This window comes from Trichomycterus rosablanca, chromosome 19 (genome assembly GCF_030014385.1).
Source record: "Trichomycterus rosablanca isolate fTriRos1 chromosome 19, fTriRos1.hap1, whole genome shotgun sequence".
NCBI classification, from domain to species: Eukaryota; Metazoa; Chordata; class Actinopteri; order Siluriformes; family Trichomycteridae; genus Trichomycterus; species Trichomycterus rosablanca.
In genome coordinates this window covers 19,076,531-19,096,463 of record NC_086006.1, presented here as the reverse complement: position 1 = coordinate 19,096,463, position 19,933 = coordinate 19,076,531, and the positions used below count along the sequence as shown (strand labels likewise).

Genomic DNA, 19,933 nt, shown 5'->3' with positions numbered 1-19,933 from the left:
TAGGACACCTGCGCCTTTAAACGGCAGCCGGTAACATCGTAGTCATGGCAACTAACTTTGACCTTCGCTGAGAAGCCATGTGACTTTTACGGCAAAAGAACGCGGGGTAGTAATGTAAACAATAATAATAAATATAAATATTATCTTGCAGTATAATACCAAAGCATCATCTGTAAGTAGTGGCGTTTATATTCTCAGTTGTTCGTAAATGTTTAGTGAGTATATCACAGCAAATACAAATTTACCGTAATTAAATACAATTGTTACCGTTACTATAGCAATTAGTATCTTTACACAAAATGCTAACTCGTTAGCGCTATTTTACGTTTGGTTAAATCTCATATTGTACCAGATGTAACACTTGACTACAGCTGTGTGCTTGTACTGTATTAAGTTCTTTATTGTTTTCATTGTTTGTATTTTTACTTCATTCTGGTGCACACAGTGTATCACACAGCTGGGAAGTAAATAAACCGACTGTATTCTAAAGAGAGCTGTCTGTCTGTCTGTCTGTCTGTCTGTCTGTCTGTCTGTCTGTCTGTCTGTCTGTCTGTCTGTCTGTCTGTCTGTCTGTCTGTCTGTCTAGCTGAGCAAGGGGGATAAACTATTAGTGAGGGCAGAACAATTGTCTTAAAATACACTGTAAAATCCTACATTAACTGCATCTCTCAAAATGCATGCTGATTTTGTGACCTGCAAAGTGACACATCCCGCTAGTAGATGATGTTAAGAAATATTTACACATAATCCCAAAATGTACAAGAAGATAAGTAAGAAAATTAAGCAGAAGGAGGAAATTTAATGAAAGTGAAAACAAGTTTGTGCTTCAGGAAGAGAAAACGGTGCGTCTCTTGTGTTATGAGGCCGTGTCTGTGGTAAAGGAGGGCAATATAAATGCAGAATTTAGCCTCCAAGAAAAACAACAGACTGCAATCACAGCAGAATACGTTACAATCGGCCCTTTGAGGGCCACAATAATGCTGATGTGGCCCTCGGTGAAAATGAGTTTGACACCCCTGCTCTAGAGAAAGCCCGGCACGTTTGGTACGTGCCCGTTTTGAAGAGAGGGGGTGTGACGGTAAAATGTCAGTCGCTTCCTTTGGTGACAGAGTTCGTCAATCAGGCGCAGACCGGGAGAATATCGGGACGCACGCGCCCTCTCGTACGTGCACCATGAACAAAGGTAGTTTATCAGTGGAGGGACAGCATCCAATCTAAATTTAAATTTCATTAATTCAGGGGAGAGACAAATGAAGTGCTAATCAGGTTCTTAAATCAGTGAGCGGCGGTGACTGAGACAGTGCTGGAGGGCCAGACTCTTATTAAAATGAAAAGACCGCTACCCCCATCCCTCACTCATGCTATAGTCTTTAAAAAAGATGGATTTGGGAGGTTTGATTTAGAATCCACTGAACTAAAAAATGTGATTTTTACTTGTGTAAGTCACTTTGTGAGCAGCAGGGTGGTGCAGCCGGTAGAGTAGAAATCACACATCTCTCATTTGTAGTCATTAGTTCTATTAACAGCCTAATCATTCTGTAAATAAACAGACTGACACCTTAGTATTTATACAGTACACTAATCAGCCACAACATTAAAACCACCTCCTTGTTTCTACACTCACTGTTCATTTTATCAGCTCCACTTACCATATAGAAGAACTTTGTAGTTCTACAATTACTGACTGTAGTCCATCTCTGTAGTTTCTCTGCATATCTTTTTAGCCTGCTTTCACCCTGTTCTTCAATGGTCAGGACCCCCACAGGACCACCACAGAGCAGGTATTATTTAGGTAATGGATCGTTCTCAGCACTGACACCGACATGGTGGTGGTGTGTTAGTGTGTGTTGTGCTGGTATGAGTGGATCAGACACAGCAGCGCTGCTGGAGTTTTTAAATACCGTGTCCACTCACTGTCCACTCTATTAGACACTCCTACCTAGTTGGTCCACCTTGTAGATGTAAAGTCAGAGACGATCGCTCATCTATTGCTGCTGTTTAAATTGATCATCTTCGAGACCCTCATCAGTGGTCACAGGATGCTGCCCACAGGGTGCTGTTGGCTGGATATTTTTGGTTGGTGGACTATTCTCAGTCCAGCAGTGACAGTTAGGTGTTTAAAAACTCCAGCAGCGCTGCTGTGTCTGATCCACTCATATCAGCACAACACACACTAACACACCACCACCATGTCAGTGTCACTGCAGTGCTTAGAATGATCCACCGTCTAAATAATACCTGTTCTGTGGTGGTCATGGGAGAGTCCTGACCATTGAAGAACAGCATGAAAGGGGGCTAACAAAGCATGCAGAGAAACAGATGGACTACAGTCAGTAATTGTAGAACTACAAAGTGCTCCCATATGGTGGAGCTGATAAAATGGACAGTGAGTGTAGAATTATAGTAAAAGAAAGTCCCAATAAAACCTATTAAATTTGATCCATCTTTTAACCCTTCCTACTCTTTAATTTTCTCTCCCCAGTTCGTTCCCCTCCTCCCCATTAAACCTGCAGAAGACCGGGCAAGCCAACATGAAGAGAAACTACACCCCCACGCTAAATATCCACACTCTCCCCTGAGGCTCAAACAAATATGGGCGACCATGGCACTGCAACAGGAGACCAGCAACACGATGATCCAAAATCAAGAGATCAACAAAGGCTTGTGTCTGTACCCAAGTCTTCACTTCATTCCACTAACAGAGAACCACAGGTGCTTGGGTGAGACTTAAAGCACAAGGGATGCTATACAGCAGGGAGGCTCGAGTGCCAGTCCTAAACAAGCTCTGGATTGCTGCCAGATGGCAAGTGCGAATACTGTAGAAGTGTTGGCAGTGTAAACATGGAAACATAGATATCATTAATTATACATAGGACGAAACATAAACAAACGTATATGCTACGACACTCTAAATGCAGGACACAGAGATGTAGTGCTGATGTGGTGGTGTTGCTCTATCATGTTTACATGCATTTCTTCCTTTTCCCATTAGAGGGCATTATAACAGGACGGGTAATGTGGCTGGTTTGTTTGTTTACTAGGATTTTAACCTCATGTTTTACACTTTGGTTACATTCATGACAGAAATAGTAGTTACTCGTTACACAAGGTTCATCAGTTCACAAGTTTTAACGTCAAACACGGTCATGGACAATTTGGAGTCTCCAATTCATGTCACTTGCATGTCTTTGGACCATGTGAGGAAACCGGATCTCCCGGAGGAAATCCACACAGACATGGGGAGAACATGCAAACCCCTAGGGACCTGGGGATCAAACCCAGGACCTTCTTGCTGTGAGGCGACAGTGCTATCCACTGAGCCACCATGCCGCCCCACGTGGCTGGCTAAAGGGACAGATTTAGCTGGTCAGTGAATCTCTGTAGGTCCAGTAATATACAGTGCAGAATTCATATGCATTCCTATATACAGTTGGAAGCAAAAGTTTGGAAACCCTGGACAATTGCACTGTTTTGTAGATTTATATAGTAAAACATGTAAACCCCCATCTTAAAGCTGGGATCCCTGTTATTAAAGCCTTTTTTAGTCCACTAGTTCAATAGATAGTTCAAGTTCAATAGATATTTTGGGGCATCTTGCAGATTTTCAATAAGGCTTAAGTCAGGGAAATGTAAAGGCCATTCCAAAGGCTTTAGCTTGAGTTTCTTAAAAAAAGAATCATAGCATATTTTTGATGTTGCTGTTGGATAATTGATCTGTTGTAGATGCCAGCCTTAGCTTGTTGCTTTCAAGTGTCATATTTGTTTTCATATTTGCTAATATTTGGTACAATGTATTCTTTTAGGCCAGCACAGTGGCTCGGTGGGTAGCACTGTCGCCTCACAGCAAGAAGGTCCTGGGTTCGATCCCCAAGCTGGGCGGTCCGAGTACTTTCTGTGCAGAGTTTGGTTTCCCCTGGGAGCTCCGGTTTCCTCCCACAGTCCAAAAACATGCAGTCAGGTTAATTAAAGACACTGAATTGCCCTATAGGTGAATGGGTGTTTGTGTGTGTGTGCCCTGTGATGGACCAGGGTGTTACAGAACATGCATACTCCACACAGAAAGGACCTGGACCACTCCGCCCAGGGATCGAACCCAGGACCTTCTTGCTGTGAGGCAACAGTGCTACCATGCCACACTTGCCACTTATCAAAGACATATAGGTTTTATGTTTGTGGATATCAACTGCATTTAAATGTTTGCTAAAAGTAACTACCACCTGCTTACTATTTAATATTTAATATGTCTCTGACAGTGATCTGCCCAAACGTTACCAAAAAAGCACTGCCACACATATCCTAATGTTTTGGCACATAATTGTAATGCCACTAAGAATACGTAACTATAGATGTAAGAATATCACTTCCTAAATATTAGAAAGAACAAAATGAAAAAAAAAAAAAGAAACACACTGACCAATGAGTGTGAGAAAATCGTTGCTGTGTTCACTCACCGCTTTATAGGTTTTTTTCTGACCAGCATGTTTAGGAGCTTTGGCAAGGTCAGAGCTGATCTCCACATGCATGGCGTAGATAATGTCGTAGAAATCCTCCACTACAGCCACTCTCTTTAGGAACGAGACCTCCTGTCCTGTACCGCTATCCACACACTGCAAGACAGAGAAACAGATTTCATATAGCTAGCATTTACAGTACATCTATATATAGACAACTATAGCCAGTAAGGTTCCCATGTTGTTTTTAGTTTTTTTATATCTAGAAATATTTTTGTCCATAAAATATATTTCTTTGCTTTAAACATGTTTTAGAGTTCATTGAAACTCTAAATTGTATAGAGGTTTACTTATATTGAATACAACAATTCATTTTCTTTTCTTATTTGAATGCCAAAAATGTTAAAGTAGCAGGATATTTATTATTGTTGCCATGTCACAATTGTTTAACCCCTACATAATACATCTGATCTTAAAATCTGATCTTAAAACCTGCTAGTCTGTATGACCTTAAGTTGGGTTACAACATGATTAAACCATTGGCAACTCAATACTCATCCTTAATTTGCTTCAGCTGTGATGCGTTATATAAACACCACCCAGAGATTCAAGTGTTCAAGGTGCTTTGCTGACAGATGAGATCCACCCATTGCCCTTTAGGTGAAATGAAATTAAGATTTCCAGGACCTTGAACATTCCTAAAGACACCATTGGTAGTATTTTCCGGAAGTTCGAAATGTATGGCCCAGAAGCAAACCTGCCTGGCCTTGGAAAAGAGCCCAATATTTTGCTTAGAGGTCTAAGCAATCTCATCAGGAAAACAAAGAAACCCATGCACCCTTGGCAGAAATCTGACACTGCCATGAAATGTCCTCGATAGGGGTATGTTAACTCACTCTCACTCACTCACTGTCTTAACCGCTTATCCAGTTAGGGTCACGGGGGTGCTGGAGCCTATTCCAGCTTTTCAATGGGCGCAAGGCACACTGCAACACCCTGGACGGGACGCCAGTCCATCGCATGGTAGACACACACACATACATGCACCCATTCACCTGTAGGGCAATTCAGTGTCGCCATGCAGACTCGGGGAGAACATGCAAACTCCACATTCTATTGTTGAATGGGGTTTTTAGAACATTAGGCAGACTAAAGCTGCTGTTTGCTTAATTCACATGTAAGCCAAGTAATTTATGGCCATCTTTCCCAATTTTACTCACATAAGCAGCGTTATCTCCGTACACCCTTGTTTGTCTCTCATGTGCACCTGTCCCTGTCTTCTGTTCCTCACCTTAACCCCTTACACCCCCCTCCCTCTGGTGACCTTTCTCACCCCACTGCCTTGGGCTAGATAAATGAAGCCATGGCAGCCTTGAATTCTGTGTGAGCATTATTATCCAAGCATTATTCGAATATCACATCTTGCCCGATATTTATTACGATGATAAGAAAAGCAATAATACCCAAGATGTTTAATCTATAGAGTACATCAATGTGCATGTGTGGGTTGTATGTGTATTAGCAACTCAGGAAACCCCCCACTACCATATTCTATACAAGAATAAACAGTACACATGTGTATAAATAAATGACCGGAGCCATTTTACTCTGGTATGAACCTAAAACACATGCTTATGTCATTTAGTAAATATAGAACCTCTACGAAATAGGTCATGCATGCCATACTTAATTTTTATCTGAGATAAATCTTTTAGTCAAGAAAATAATTAAACCCAAACTTAATTTTTTACAAACATGCAATATTGGAGTCCAAGATGTAAACAGAAATTATTTAAAGTCATTAACAACATCATCATACAAGCTCAACTTGTATAATAAATTAGCAAAGGTAAAATAGCAAAAAATTATACTGTTGTGGATGTGGATTTATGGATGGATGGATGGATGTGGATGGAGGGATGTGGATGATGGAGGGATGTGGATGGAGGGATGTGGATGGATGGATGGATGGATAGATGGGATGGAAGGATAGATGTGGATGGATGGGTGGATGTGGATGGATGGATGTGGATGGATGGGTGGATGTGGATGAATGGATGGATGGATGGATGTGGATGAATGGATGGATGGATGAATGTGGATTTATGAATGGATGGATGGATGTAGATGGATGGATTGATGTGGATGAATGGATGGATGGATGAATGTGGATTTATGAATGGATGGATGGATTGATGTGGATGAATGGATGGATGGATGAATGTGGATTTATGAATGGATGGATGGATGTAGATGGATGGATTGATGTGGATGAATGGATGGATGGATGAATGTGGATTTATGAATGGATGGATGGATTGATGTGGATGAATGGATGGATGGATGAATGTGGATTTATGGATGGATGGATGAGTGGATGTGGATGGATGGATGAATGGATGGAGATGGATGGATGGATGAATGGATGAATGGATGTGGATGGATGGATGGATGTGGATGGATGAATGAATGGATGTGGATGGATGGATGAATGGATGTGGATGGATGAATGGATGAATGGATGTGGATGGATGGATGTGGATGGATGAATGAATGGATGTGGATTTATGGATTGGATGGATGTGGATGGATGTGGATGGATGAATGGATGGATGTGGATTTATGGAAGATTGGATGGATGTGGATGGATGGATGGATGGATGTGGATTTATGGATGATGGATGGATGTGGATTTATGGATGGATGGATGGATAGCTATAGATAGATCGATAGATGGATGAATGAATGGATAGCTATAGATGGATGGATGGATGGATGGATGTGGATTGATGTGTTTAGATGGATGTGGATGTGGATGGATAGATAGATGTGGATGGATGACTATATGGTGGAGCTGATGAAATGGACAGTGAGTGTAAAAACAAGGAGGTGGTTTTAATGTTATGGCTGAACAGTATATATATATTACACAAGAGTAAAAGTATTAAGACTAGCCTAAATAAAAAAAAATTATACTATGGACTATTTGATCATTCAGTTATTCAAATACAGCACAGTAAACAAAACAGTTATCTAAACAGCAAAAAAAGTTCACATTATCCTTTCCTATTTTGCATGTATTCGTGTGTAAGCGACTTACATTTTTGGGGCAGGAGGCTGCCCTGCCCCCTCTCTTTACAATGGTTATGGGGCATATCTGTGGCCTGCAATGTTAGTGTCTGTGACAGCAGCATGGTCTCCTCACACGCGAATGTGGGACAATAAAGGGAGGGGGGCATTATAGAACCTTTCAGCTTTGATAACGCATACAAAGGCTACACCTCAAGGCAGAGCGGATCGGACAGTCACCCCAAACCCCGCCGCAAAATGCCAGCATGGGGTCAAAGTCAGAGCACCCACATAGGGAAAGACAGGCTGTCCTGCCATGTGCCAGGCACGCATTTACTCACAGGGGCAAATTAGCATTTACGTCTGTGGCACAAAATTGTGGCAGCATGCAAATGGAAGTCTGGCAAGGTTAAAGCATTTATGTGTGGTCAGTGTATGTATTAACACAATTACAGGGCAGCAAGTTTCAAAAAAGGACCTTGCTTTTCTACATAAAAGACACACTGGGATTAGTGGACAGTCCAGAGTAACTCAGAGAAAAGATAGCATGGTGGGGAAAAAAGCTAATTGTCAAAAAATACGACATTAATAGAGTATTACACTTGTAAGGGACATTTACAGGTGTAAGTGAAATATTCAACCCCCTCCCCCAAAGAAAATAAGAACTTTTAACTGTAACTTTTGTAACTGTAAACTTCTCTGGAGAACTAGATTTAGGGATTTTTAGGGAGGAAACTGGAGCACCCGGAGTAAACCCACGTGGACACGGCGAGAACATGCAAACTCCACACAGAAAGGGCCCGGGCCATCCAACCTGTGGATCGAACCCAGGACCTTCTTGCTGTGAGGCAACAGTGCTTCCCACTTAGGCAAATTAACAAAGAAAATAAATGATGTAGTATTTTATAGCAACAGAAAACAACTTGTCAGTTCTAAACTCAGCTCTGCCATCTGGCAGGCTGGGCACCTACACGAACAAGGATTGGCTGTTGTTCAAAAGCGGGGGTGCTGGACAGGTCCGCATAAATGATGCAATTACGACCTCTGCTGGCTGGAGACGAGGGATAATGCGTCGGTCAGGGTGGATCTCTCTGTACACAAAGCTGATCCGCATATGAACTCGCCTCGTGCAAGTGAAAACATTTACATTCAAATTTTCGGGATTTAGCTGACGCCTTTATCCAAAGCGACTTACAATACAGTATACAATCTGAGCAACTGAGGGTTAAGGGCCTTGCTCAAAAGCCCAACAGCAGCAACCTGGCAGTGGTGGGGCTTAAACCAATGATTTTCTGGTTACTAGTCCGGTACCTTAACCACTACGGCTACGGCATGCCCGGCATGAAGAGATGCAGTCGGCTACTGCAAACATATCGGAGGGGGTGTGTGTTAAACTTGGCTCTCCTCAACCAGGGTGGAGATCAACATCAGTAGAGAGGAAGCATTATGCAATCGGGTAGTTTGTCTACTGTTTGTCTGTATGACCTAAAGTTGGGTTGCAACATGATTAAACCATTGGAAACCCAATAAGCCAGAGCAATCTCATCAGGACAGCACATAAACCCCCATGATATTGCAAAAGACTTACAGGAAGACCTGATGAAGGCTGGGACAAATGTGTCAGAGGCAACCATAAGATGATCATTTACCAATGACTTTATGGCCTGATTCCAACATACACACCACTCTTGACCAAAAAGCTAAAGAAGTGTCTAATAGAATTAAATGTCTTTAATACAATTTTATCTGGCACAAGAAAGGCAGCCCTTATGAGCAGAAGAATACTCTCCCCATGGCCAAGCATGAAGGTGGGTCAGAGATGAAATGATTAAAACACCGGAACTAGCAATTTCGACCATGTAAATTGCATCATGTATTCACAGAAATACCAGGGCAATTTTAAGGAGGAATGTTCTGCCTTCAGTGGTGAAATCAATAAAAGTGATAATTAGACTTTCAATCAAAATAATGACCTCAATACCCATTTAAAGTAAACCAAAGCTTGGTTAAAGAATCAGTCCTGAAATATCCTGGACCTTCTCAGTCTACAGATTTAAATCCTACAAAAAAATCTTTGTTGGGATTATAAGGAAGCAGTTGCAGCATTAAAGCCATCAAACCTCAATTAGCTGGAAGCTTTTGCACAAAAAGATCGCACAAAAGGTTCCACTAGAGGTGTCAGAAGCTTGTTGGCAATTAAAAAAAGTCTCTTATTAGATGTTATTAAAAGAAAACGATGAAAACGGGTTGAATAGTAGTTCACATGGACATTTGTGTTTTCCATTTAAAATAAATCATTTGAAATAATCAAAACTGGCTGGAGCCTATCCCAGCTTTTCAATGGGCGCAAGGCACACAGTAACACCCTGGACGGGACACCAGTCGATCGCAGGGCAGACACATATACACTCTCACACACACACACACACATTCACTTATAGGGTAATTCAGTGTCTCCAATGAACCTGACTGCATGTTTTTGGACTGTGGGAGGAAACCGGAGCTCCCGGAGGAAACCCAAGCAGACACGCTGTGCTGTGAAAAACTATGATTTGCATTTTGTGATCTTTACAATATGTGATTTATAAATATATATATATAAAAATGCCAATACTGAATACATATATATATATATACAGTATATATATATATATATATATATATATATATATATATATATATATATATATATATATATATATATATATATATATAGAGAGAGAGAGAGAGAGAGAGAGAGAGAGAGAGAGAGAGAGAGAGAGAGAGAGAGAGAGAGAGAGAGAGAGAGAGAGAGAGAGAGTTGCCTAAGGCACAATCTCATGAGGGCAGTCGAACCAACCCTATCTCTACAGCTTTTATACACAGATAGTAAATTGTAATTGTCATTGATTATTTTATCAGCTACACCTACGATATAGAAAAAAACTTATGTGGGTATACAATTATTGAATGTAGCTGTTCGTCTGTAGTACACCTAGTCACCCACTGTGCCTCATTTATTAGTCAAAAGATGATATTCAGGTGGTGGACCATTCTCAGTACTCCAATGACACTATATTGGTAATAACATGGTAATGTGTGTACTGCTATGAGTGTATCAGATGCAACACCTCAATATGTGGCATAACTACTGGGGGGAGTATATCACACTGGGGCCCGTGGCATGGGGGTTCCCCTGATACTTGAACAATTTATACAGCCCACCAGTTGGCGACAACATATATTTATCCGCAACGTCTATTTAACCCTCTCTTATTTGTAATGTAGCTCATTCATGGTAACCATTTTATACTGATCCTTAACAAATTACTAATAAAATTCTACCATGCCAAAAGATCAGAATGATTTCATTTAAATAATATATAAAATAAGTATTTAATTAAAAACATGTAAGGTTCTCTGGAATCTGTGCAACCTTTGTACACAGATTTGGCCAATGGCGTGTCAAACAGCTCAAGATGATGAATAATTATAGCGCTAGTAAATTTAAGCACAAAAGTGGAGCTCTAAAGCAAAACAAAACAAGAGCAACTTGAAGAATGAAACAAAGTGGATAGTTACTTCCGAGGCAGAGATAATGAGTCTGCTACTGGTGTAGTGAACTCCCCTGTCCATTCAACTGAACCGGTAAAGACAAATAAAGAGGCTGTGACTAGGCTGCAAACCCCCTACATAAACACACCATCTTCAGGTCAGTCCGATGGTTTGGCTATTCTGTCCATTGAAAATGCCAATTGACATCATATTGGGGGGGATTATTGTTTTGAATATTTTTTTTGCACTGGGGCTTATAAGATCCTAGTTACGCCACTGATGCCCAATGTCAATGCTGAGAGGAGAATAGTTTTCCAACCAAGCAATATAAAGCCAAGAGCATCCTGTTATCAGAAAGTGTCCACTGCTAAAAGACTAGAGCAAAATTAAAACACACTGAGCATAATTTTAACTGTACATCTATAACAAATTATAACAAGCAAGTCTCTAAATAACCCCAAATACTAACGTTCTCCACCTCCACATCCCCCTGTTTCATTTCCTCCCCCAGTTCTGCTCTCCACCTCCAGGCCTCTGCTTTCTCCAATGGCACAGAATAATTGCAGCTTTCCCTTCCTTTCATACTCTCCATCTCACCACTCTCCCTCAGCTTCCACCCCTCTGTCCCGGACCAAACAGCCCTGTTGCTAGGAGACAGGTCAGATTGGTGCAGCAGAACCCCCACGTCTGACTGAAATAAGGGATGGAGTGACGGTAGAGGAGTGCGTCTGGGCAAAGAAACCCACCAGACATGAGAAAACGAGCAACCTTGACGCATGAAATTAACACAACTAACATGCTTGCTCAGAATTGATGAAGAACCATGGACCAAAATAACAACCTAGTAAAGGCCACTTTCATCAAGTTTCAGAGAAAAACTTCTGACAATATTGTTTAAACAGTACACCGTTGTTTGTGGAGCATATACACTCATCTAGCACTGTATTAGGTACATCTATCTGGTATGTAACTCCCCTGTACCCTATTTACTAATCAAAATGTCCACAGGACCACCATGGAAAATGTGGCATTTGGGTGGTGGACCATTCTCAGCTTTGCAAAAAGACACTAATCATGGCACTGTACAGCACTGCAACAATGACACTGTAATATGTGTTGTACTGGTATGAGCGTGTCAGGTGCAGCAGTGTTGTTGGGATTTCAAACACCTCAGTGTCAATGTTGGAAGAAGAACAGTGCTCCTACTAAATATATCAGAAAGTGTCTACTGATAAAAGACTAGAGGAACTCTACACCTGTACACTAGGTGGTAGGTGTTCCTAATAAAGAGGCCAGTAAGTTTAAACCACACTGCTGCACCTGTAACACTCCTACCAGAACCACACACACACCATATCATTATCATTATAATGTAATTGCGGTGGCGACAAAGGTCCACCACCCAATCATAAGGTCAGTGTGGGTTGTGGGGGTCCCTTTTGATTGATTAAAGGGACAAGGGTCACAACATGTACCAGATGGACTACAGTAATTGTTCAGCCAAAGTTCAACTGTATGATAGGGAATGCATGAACCTAATAAATTGAGTGAGTGTAGTTAATATTAGGTACGTAAACCATACAGATGTTAAAATTAACTCTGGATTACCAGCCATTATGGGTGTTAATATATTATACAAGCCTATTTTATTATTATTTAATAACTGATTTACTGACAATCATGTCCGTATACACTTTATGGAAGACCAAGTTAATATAATTAACAATAATAACATTATTAGTAATCGTGTATATATGTACAGAGCTGATGGAGTTAAGAACGAAGGTTCGTGTCTCAAAGGGTGTCGGGCTGGAAAGGTTGGGGAACCACTACTGGGAAACAACATACATAGCCGGTTATTCTATAGACATACACCGATCAGCCATAACATTAAAACCACCTTGTTTCTACACTCACTGTCCATTTTATCAGCTCCACTTACCATATAAAAGCACTTTGTAGTTCTACAGTTACTGACTGTAGTCCATCTGTTTCGTAGTCCATCTGTTTTTTTTTTTTACTTGCTTTCACCCTGTTCTTCAATGGTCAGGACCCCCACAGGACCACCACAGAGCAGGTATTATTTAAGTGGTGGATCAATCTCAGCACTGCAGTGATAATGACATGGTGAGTGGATCAGACACAGCAGCGCTGCTGGAGTTTTTAAATACCGTGTCCACTCACTGTCCACTCTATTAGACACTCCCACCTAGTTGGTCCACCTTGTAGATGTAAAGTCAGAGACGATCGCTCATCTATTGCTGCTGTTTGAGTTGGTCATCTTCTAGACCTTCATCAGTGGTCACAACACGCTGCACACAGGGCACTGTTGGCTGGATATTTTTGGTTGGTGGACTATTCAGTCCAGCAGTGACAGTGAGGTGTTTAAAAACTCCATCAGCATTGCTGTGTCTTATCCACTCATACCAGCACAACACACACTAACACACCACCACCATGTCAGTGTCACTGCAGTGCTGAGAATGATCCACCACCCAAATAATACCTGCTCTGTGGTCGTCCTGTGGGGGTCCTGACCATTGAAGAACAGCATAACAGGGGGCTAACAAAGCATGCAGAGAAACAGATGGACTACAGTCAGTAATTGTAGAACTACAAAGTGCTTCTATATGGTAAGTGGAGCTGATAAAATGGACAGTGGTTTTAATGTTATGGCTGTATGGCTGATTAGTGTACATAGACAGTTATTATGGTCTTATTATGGCATAATGTGCTTAAGCTTACTTAGTAAGCTACTATATTCAGTTCTATACACCTACTGGAATTCATTCACATTATACAAAGGCCATGTGCAGAGTGGATGCGGCGTGAAGGTAGCCACTGCAGTGTAGGCTAGGCCGATCTGGAACATTGTGAGCACTGAGCCAATTAAAGCACTGCTAATTTCTTCTGCAATGGAGCAGCCGTGGCAGGGACCCTACTCACCATGGCAACCGCAGGAATGCGGGAAGATGCCGGCACCGTTCGCTCTACCCACAGCCCAGCCTCAATGGCCGCAATACAGCGAACATAAGTGCATAAAGAACATTAAACTGAAAATATGAATAAGCGTGGGCATTACTGTTTTTTTTTTTTTTTTTTTCGTTAATTAACAGTGCACATCCAGTAAAATGTCATTTTTCCAAAAAAAATAATAATTTAAAACTAAATAAAAAGAATTATGCAGAACTAACCCAGTACTTGACTTTTCCAATTTGCAAACCAAGTTCAACCTATGTTGCACCTAAAGGTGAATGTATTTGAAAGTATATAAATGTAGCACATAAATAAACCATCTGGTAAAAATGCTGATGCACTAAAATAGTTTTCAACCTCTTTTCACCCTTGTCATGATCTCAACACATTCGTCTGACACTTTCTAAATTGTCTCAAGATTTGTTTATGCAAAAGAAGTACAACTGAATTAAAAATAAAGGAACTTATTTATCAAGTAAGTATTTATCAAAGGGACATGGGGTGACAACATGTACCAGACGGGCTACAACAATTGTACACCCACAAGGTGTATCTGTATGGTAGGTGTAGCTTGTGAAATAATCAGTGAATGAACTACAAATGTTTTTCACCCTTTTCAAGATTTTAATATACACCGACAAGGCATAATATCATGACCACTGACAGGTGAAGTGAATAACACTGATTATTTCTTCATCACGGCACCTGTTAGTGGGTGGGATATATTAGGCAGCAAGTGAACATTTTATCCTCAAAGTTGATGTGTTAGAAGCAGGAAAAATGAGCAAGTGTAAGGATTTGAGCGAGTTTGACAAGGGCCAGATTGTGATGCCTAGACGACTGGGTCAGAGCATCTCCAAAACTGCAGCTCTTGTGGGGTGTTCCCGGTCTGCAGTGATCAGTATCTATCAAAAGTGGTCCAAGGAAAGAACAGTGGTAAACCGGCGACAGGGTCATGGGCAGCCAAGGCTCATTGATGCACGTGGGTAGCGAAGGCTGGCCCGTGTGGTCCGATCCAACAGACGAGCTACTGTAGCTCAAATTGCTGAAGAAGTTAATGCTGGTTCTGATAGAAAGGTGTCAGAATACACAGTGAATCGCAATTTGTTGTATATGGGGCTGCATAGCCGCAGACCAGTCAGGGTGCCCATGCTGAGCATCGGAACTGGACCACGGAGCAATGGAAGAAGGTGGCGGGTCTGATGAATCACATTTTCTTTTACATCACGTGGATGGCCGGGCGCGTGTGCGTCGCTTACCCAGGGAACAATGGCACCATGCACTGTGGGAAGAAGGCAGGGGTCTAGTGGTGCTTTGATGGGTCAGAGCTGTTTAGGCAGCAAAAGGGGTACCAACACAATATTAGGAAAGTGGTCATAATGTTATGTCTGATCAGTGTAAGTTGAAAAGTATTTGCCAGACACTGAATGAAATGCTTCAAGATTTGATAATGCAAAGAGACAGACACATCTGAATTAAAAATAATAAATAATAATAATTTTGGTTATATATTTGTCAGTATACATACACATAGGTGAGCTCCAGCGCAGTTTGCATTAAAAAGCTCTTGCTACCAGAAGTCTATATTTCCCCATGCACAATCTAGAGTTGATTGCTCATACCTATCTAAAGTGAATGACTCATTCCGGCTGCTCCCGTTAGGAATCGCGAAAGCAGATCATTTATCCGCATATTTGATTTGGCGTGGGCTTGGGACTGGCAATAAGGATGCGCTGATGTGTTTCACCAATTGTTCGGTTCACCTACCACCATTTGTCTGTTTGTAAGCCCAGTCTGGTATTCGAACTCCTGGAACTTGGGCACTGCCGATACCATTACGTCATGTGAGCTCACTCATACCCATTTAAAGTCATTTAAGGTGATTTTTAAAAGGTTTACATTTTACAGGTTCTTTATTACATTTCAATTATGGTATTTTTTCTGCAGAGAAAGCTTAGCTGATCAGCTAATTAATAAGGCAAATTGCATACAATAAAGTTTATTTAATAACTTCAAATAATTTTTGATCAAATCAATATCAATAAACGTAGAGAATATAAGCTTTCTAACAGTACCTCAGATATCTAAAAGCAACAAGAATTCTCTAGATATGCTGTTGAATTAAAAAAAAAAAAGAAATCTACAGGTGGGTGGTAGAATTCATAGAAACAAATGCTTAAAATTAGGGCTGCAGCCAGCCCCGGTTCTGGACTGCTTTGCTTGGGGGGGCAGTAAAACCTAATGAGGGGGCATGTTGATAGTCATGTTTTTGAAGCCAGAAATATATTCAAGGCTTGATTTGTGCATGAATGATGACAGCCAAGCTATTGATACTGACTTAAAGTGATGTATGAGGTAAAGAAATAAAAATGCATGTTTTCGAACTTAAACTTAAAACCCAATGATTAAAAAATACATGTTGATTATGTAAATGGAGAAAAAAGATTATCTAATTGTATTTCATTTTAATACGCCCCCTTAATTAAATTGCCATTACTAATAGAACAACTCTATTTCTTGAAAGGCTTTAATACAAATTTAAGTCAAAGCTGACAAATGTACCTACACACAGACTGAGAATATTCAAACGTGGAAATAGGAATGAGTGAGAATATTTATATTATTGGGAAATTTAAATATAAAGAAAACAAAAGAATACTAATTCTGTAAAAAAAAAGTGTTTACCAGTATACCTGCCTCTCGCTCACACTAACAGAACATATACTGCCGAACTGAACTGTTTGGGGCAGTCTGCCGATTTTTATATGACTCAAAGAGCCAATCAGGAATTAGCAAGGAAATATCTTCACACTGTCAAACAAAATGCATTTTTGTGATTGGTTCAGAGATAATTTTAAAAATAGCCGTTGCTTGCATTGTGCTTGGGGGGGCAAAGACACAATTTGGGGGGGCAATGCCCCCCTTAGCCCCCCCCCTAGCGCCGGCCCTGGCTGCAGCTATCGATTATTTTTGTAATCGAGTATTCTATCGATTATTTCAGCGATTACACGAGTAATTGCTTAAAATAAATACATATAAGATTAAATAAGACGTCTCTTAAACTGTAAATTTTTATTCCCTGCATACAGGACAGTTTAAAGAGAACATTACTAAAATGCAAAAACAAAAATAAATCATATCACTTTTAAAATGTATACAGTCCACGTTATCAAATCTCGGCTGTGTTTCAAATCGCTACTTTCATACTGAACAGTACGCAGGAGCAGTGAGCGTATTCAAAGTTAGGTATTGTTTAAGTATGAGATTTCGGATGCAGCCCTCGGCTTCTTCACTTCACCTGCACACAGCATGAACGCGTCGTGAAAGTGAAAGTCGTCAGTGCGAAACACCGTGAGCTGTATATAGTTATATAGTATATAGTATAGCTGTATATAGTATGGATTAAACGATGCCTCGATGCAAACAATTTGAATCGATGATTTTTAGTAACCTCTACCAAATATCTACCTCAAAGCTACAATGGTGTATTAGGGCCACTGTTATGGATGCTCAGGATTTTGTAAAGTTATATTATTATATATGCTTCACTAACAAATAAATCCTTGCACATCAGCAGCAGTGTATTTCTAATCTAACAACACTAAACGGCTTTGCAAGAAACACTATATTTAAAGTGTGTCCTAGGTTTGAATTTTGAATATCAAATGAATGCTGGTACACCACCACAGACTTTGAGGAAACAGGTTCTTTTGTTAAAGCGGAACATGCAGGTTCTGGCCATCTAAGCTCCCTGTCCTCCGTGCTTTACTAAAGTGATTTGTTTGTTTGTTTCTCAGGATTTTCACGTCATGTTTTACACTTTGGTTACATTCATGACAGGAACGGTAGTTACTCATTACACAAGATTCATCACTTCACAAGGGTATATCGAACACAGTCTTGGACAATTTAGTATCTCCAATTCACCTCACTTGCATGTCTTTGGACTGAGGGAGGAAACCGGAGCACAAGTCGGAAACCCACACGGACACGGGGAGAACATGCAAACTCCACACAGGAAGGACCTATACTATGGTATGAGTTTCACAAACAAAGACATCCTTAAACTCTAATCTAACAACGCTGAAACAGCTTTGCAAGAAACTGCGTTTATTTAAAGTGTGTTCTAGGTTTAAATTTTGAATATCAAATGAATGCTGGTACAACACCAGTGACTTTGAGGAAACAGGTTCTTTTGTTAAAGCAGAACATGCAGACTCTTAAATGTGCAACAGTACGGGGTAGTTGACACATTTTTCGTTTCAAGATTCTTCACACATTCTTTAATGGGGACAGGTCAGGACTGCAGCCAGGCCAGTCCAGTACCCGTACCCTCTTCTTCCGCAGCCATGCCTTTGTAATGTGTGCAGCATGTGGTTTTGTTGAAAAATGAATGGACGTCCCTGGAAAAGATGACGTCTTGAAGGCAGCACATGTTGCTCTAAGATCTCAATGTACTTTTCTGCATTAATGCTGCCATCACAGCAGTGTAAATGACCCTTGCCAAGGGCACTGACACAGCCCCATACCATGACAGAGCCTGGCTTTTGGATAAGTCCTTTTCTTCTTTGGTCCGGAGCACACGGCGTCTATTTTTTGGGGTTGTATTACTATAGGGATTAGCATGTCACTTAAGTTCACACTGATTAGGCATGTTTACTTAATGGGTGCATACATGCTAATGTGTCGTAGGTCGCCAATGTTACGTTGCCTTTCCATGGCTCAGCTTTTCTTAAGTTGATTATAGCTAAGGCCCTACCTAATTCACAGCTGTGAAAATCACATCACTATGAAATGGGTCGTTTCCCATGCAATACGCAATTTGCTGTGAAATTCAAAATTTAAGGTTTGCATTTAGCGATTTACAGTTTTTCATTTGCATAACATTCAAGTGCCCTACGTTTACTGTTTAATTTGCACTATAAGGTGGTCCAAGTGTAACTGAGCATCTTTAGAGTTTGCTGAGTTTATAAAGTAAGAAATAACCTGTACATAGATAAACTAGTGGGAGCATCCATATCAAAATTGAAGAAGCGCAGCTTAGACTACAGAGAGATGATCATGTGTGTAGAGAAGCACACTTTTCCATTGATTATGGACTCCCCAAAGGGGCAAAATGCACTCAATAAGTAAACACATACTGTACATCAAACATTGGCAGCACATTACAGCACAGAAAATTCTGCTACAGTAGAAATTGTAGCTTCTATTTAGTCTATCATTCAAAGAAGATGTATTTTCACAGGCAGGGTGCACAAAGAGGCAGTGGCTTGCATTATATGTCGTAGAGAAAGTATTTGCTAGCCTTCATCCCCTGGACTAACAACAGTCATATGAAACTAAAGATCTATGAAGCTAGTGGATGACAATAAATCTGGTGTACAATACATATTTTAAAAAAATCATTTAAAATAATATCAAATAAAAAGGTGAAATGATTTTCTGTATAAAAAGAATAGCAATGATCACCTATGGGAAGAGGTCAGGACAGGAATAGGAAATTTAGCGTATTTTAATAAGGAGCATACTAAAGGCTAATGTAATCAGCAATAGAATGAATAATGCAGGAAGCAGGGTAGTGCAGGACCCATTCTCCATCTCTGGGTCTAAGATAGCGCAGCTTGTTTTATGGCGAGTTTTCACTGCGCTGCACTGAAATGACCCACAGATGTTCCTCAAAATTTTGAGCAAGACAAATCTTTCTTCTCTTTTTACACTGATTGCATTTAGTAGTAATTAGGTTTATTTTTACATAGAAATCATGTTTTTTTAAACCTTTATGCTGTTAAATTGGCCTGAACTTATAAGTATACAGTTAGACTCTCTGGTGTTCATACACTCATTGTACATTCATTGATAAGCTACAGCTACCATACAGATGCATTTTGTGGATATACAGTTAC

At 40.5% G+C, this 19,933-nt stretch overlaps 1 protein-coding gene across 1 annotated transcript in view; it reads right to left on the bottom strand.

Moving 5' to 3' along the window:
• nol4lb (nucleolar protein 4-like b) overlaps positions 1 to 19,933 on the bottom strand; it is a 183,989-nt gene that overhangs the window by 147,104 nt on the left and 16,952 nt on the right. Inside the window, exon 2 of the mRNA XM_063015015.1 lies at positions 4,452 to 4,607. Within this exon, the coding sequence (XP_062871085.1) occupies positions 4,452 to 4,607 (156 nt within the window). The remainder of the gene's footprint in view (positions 1 to 4,451; positions 4,608 to 19,933) is intronic.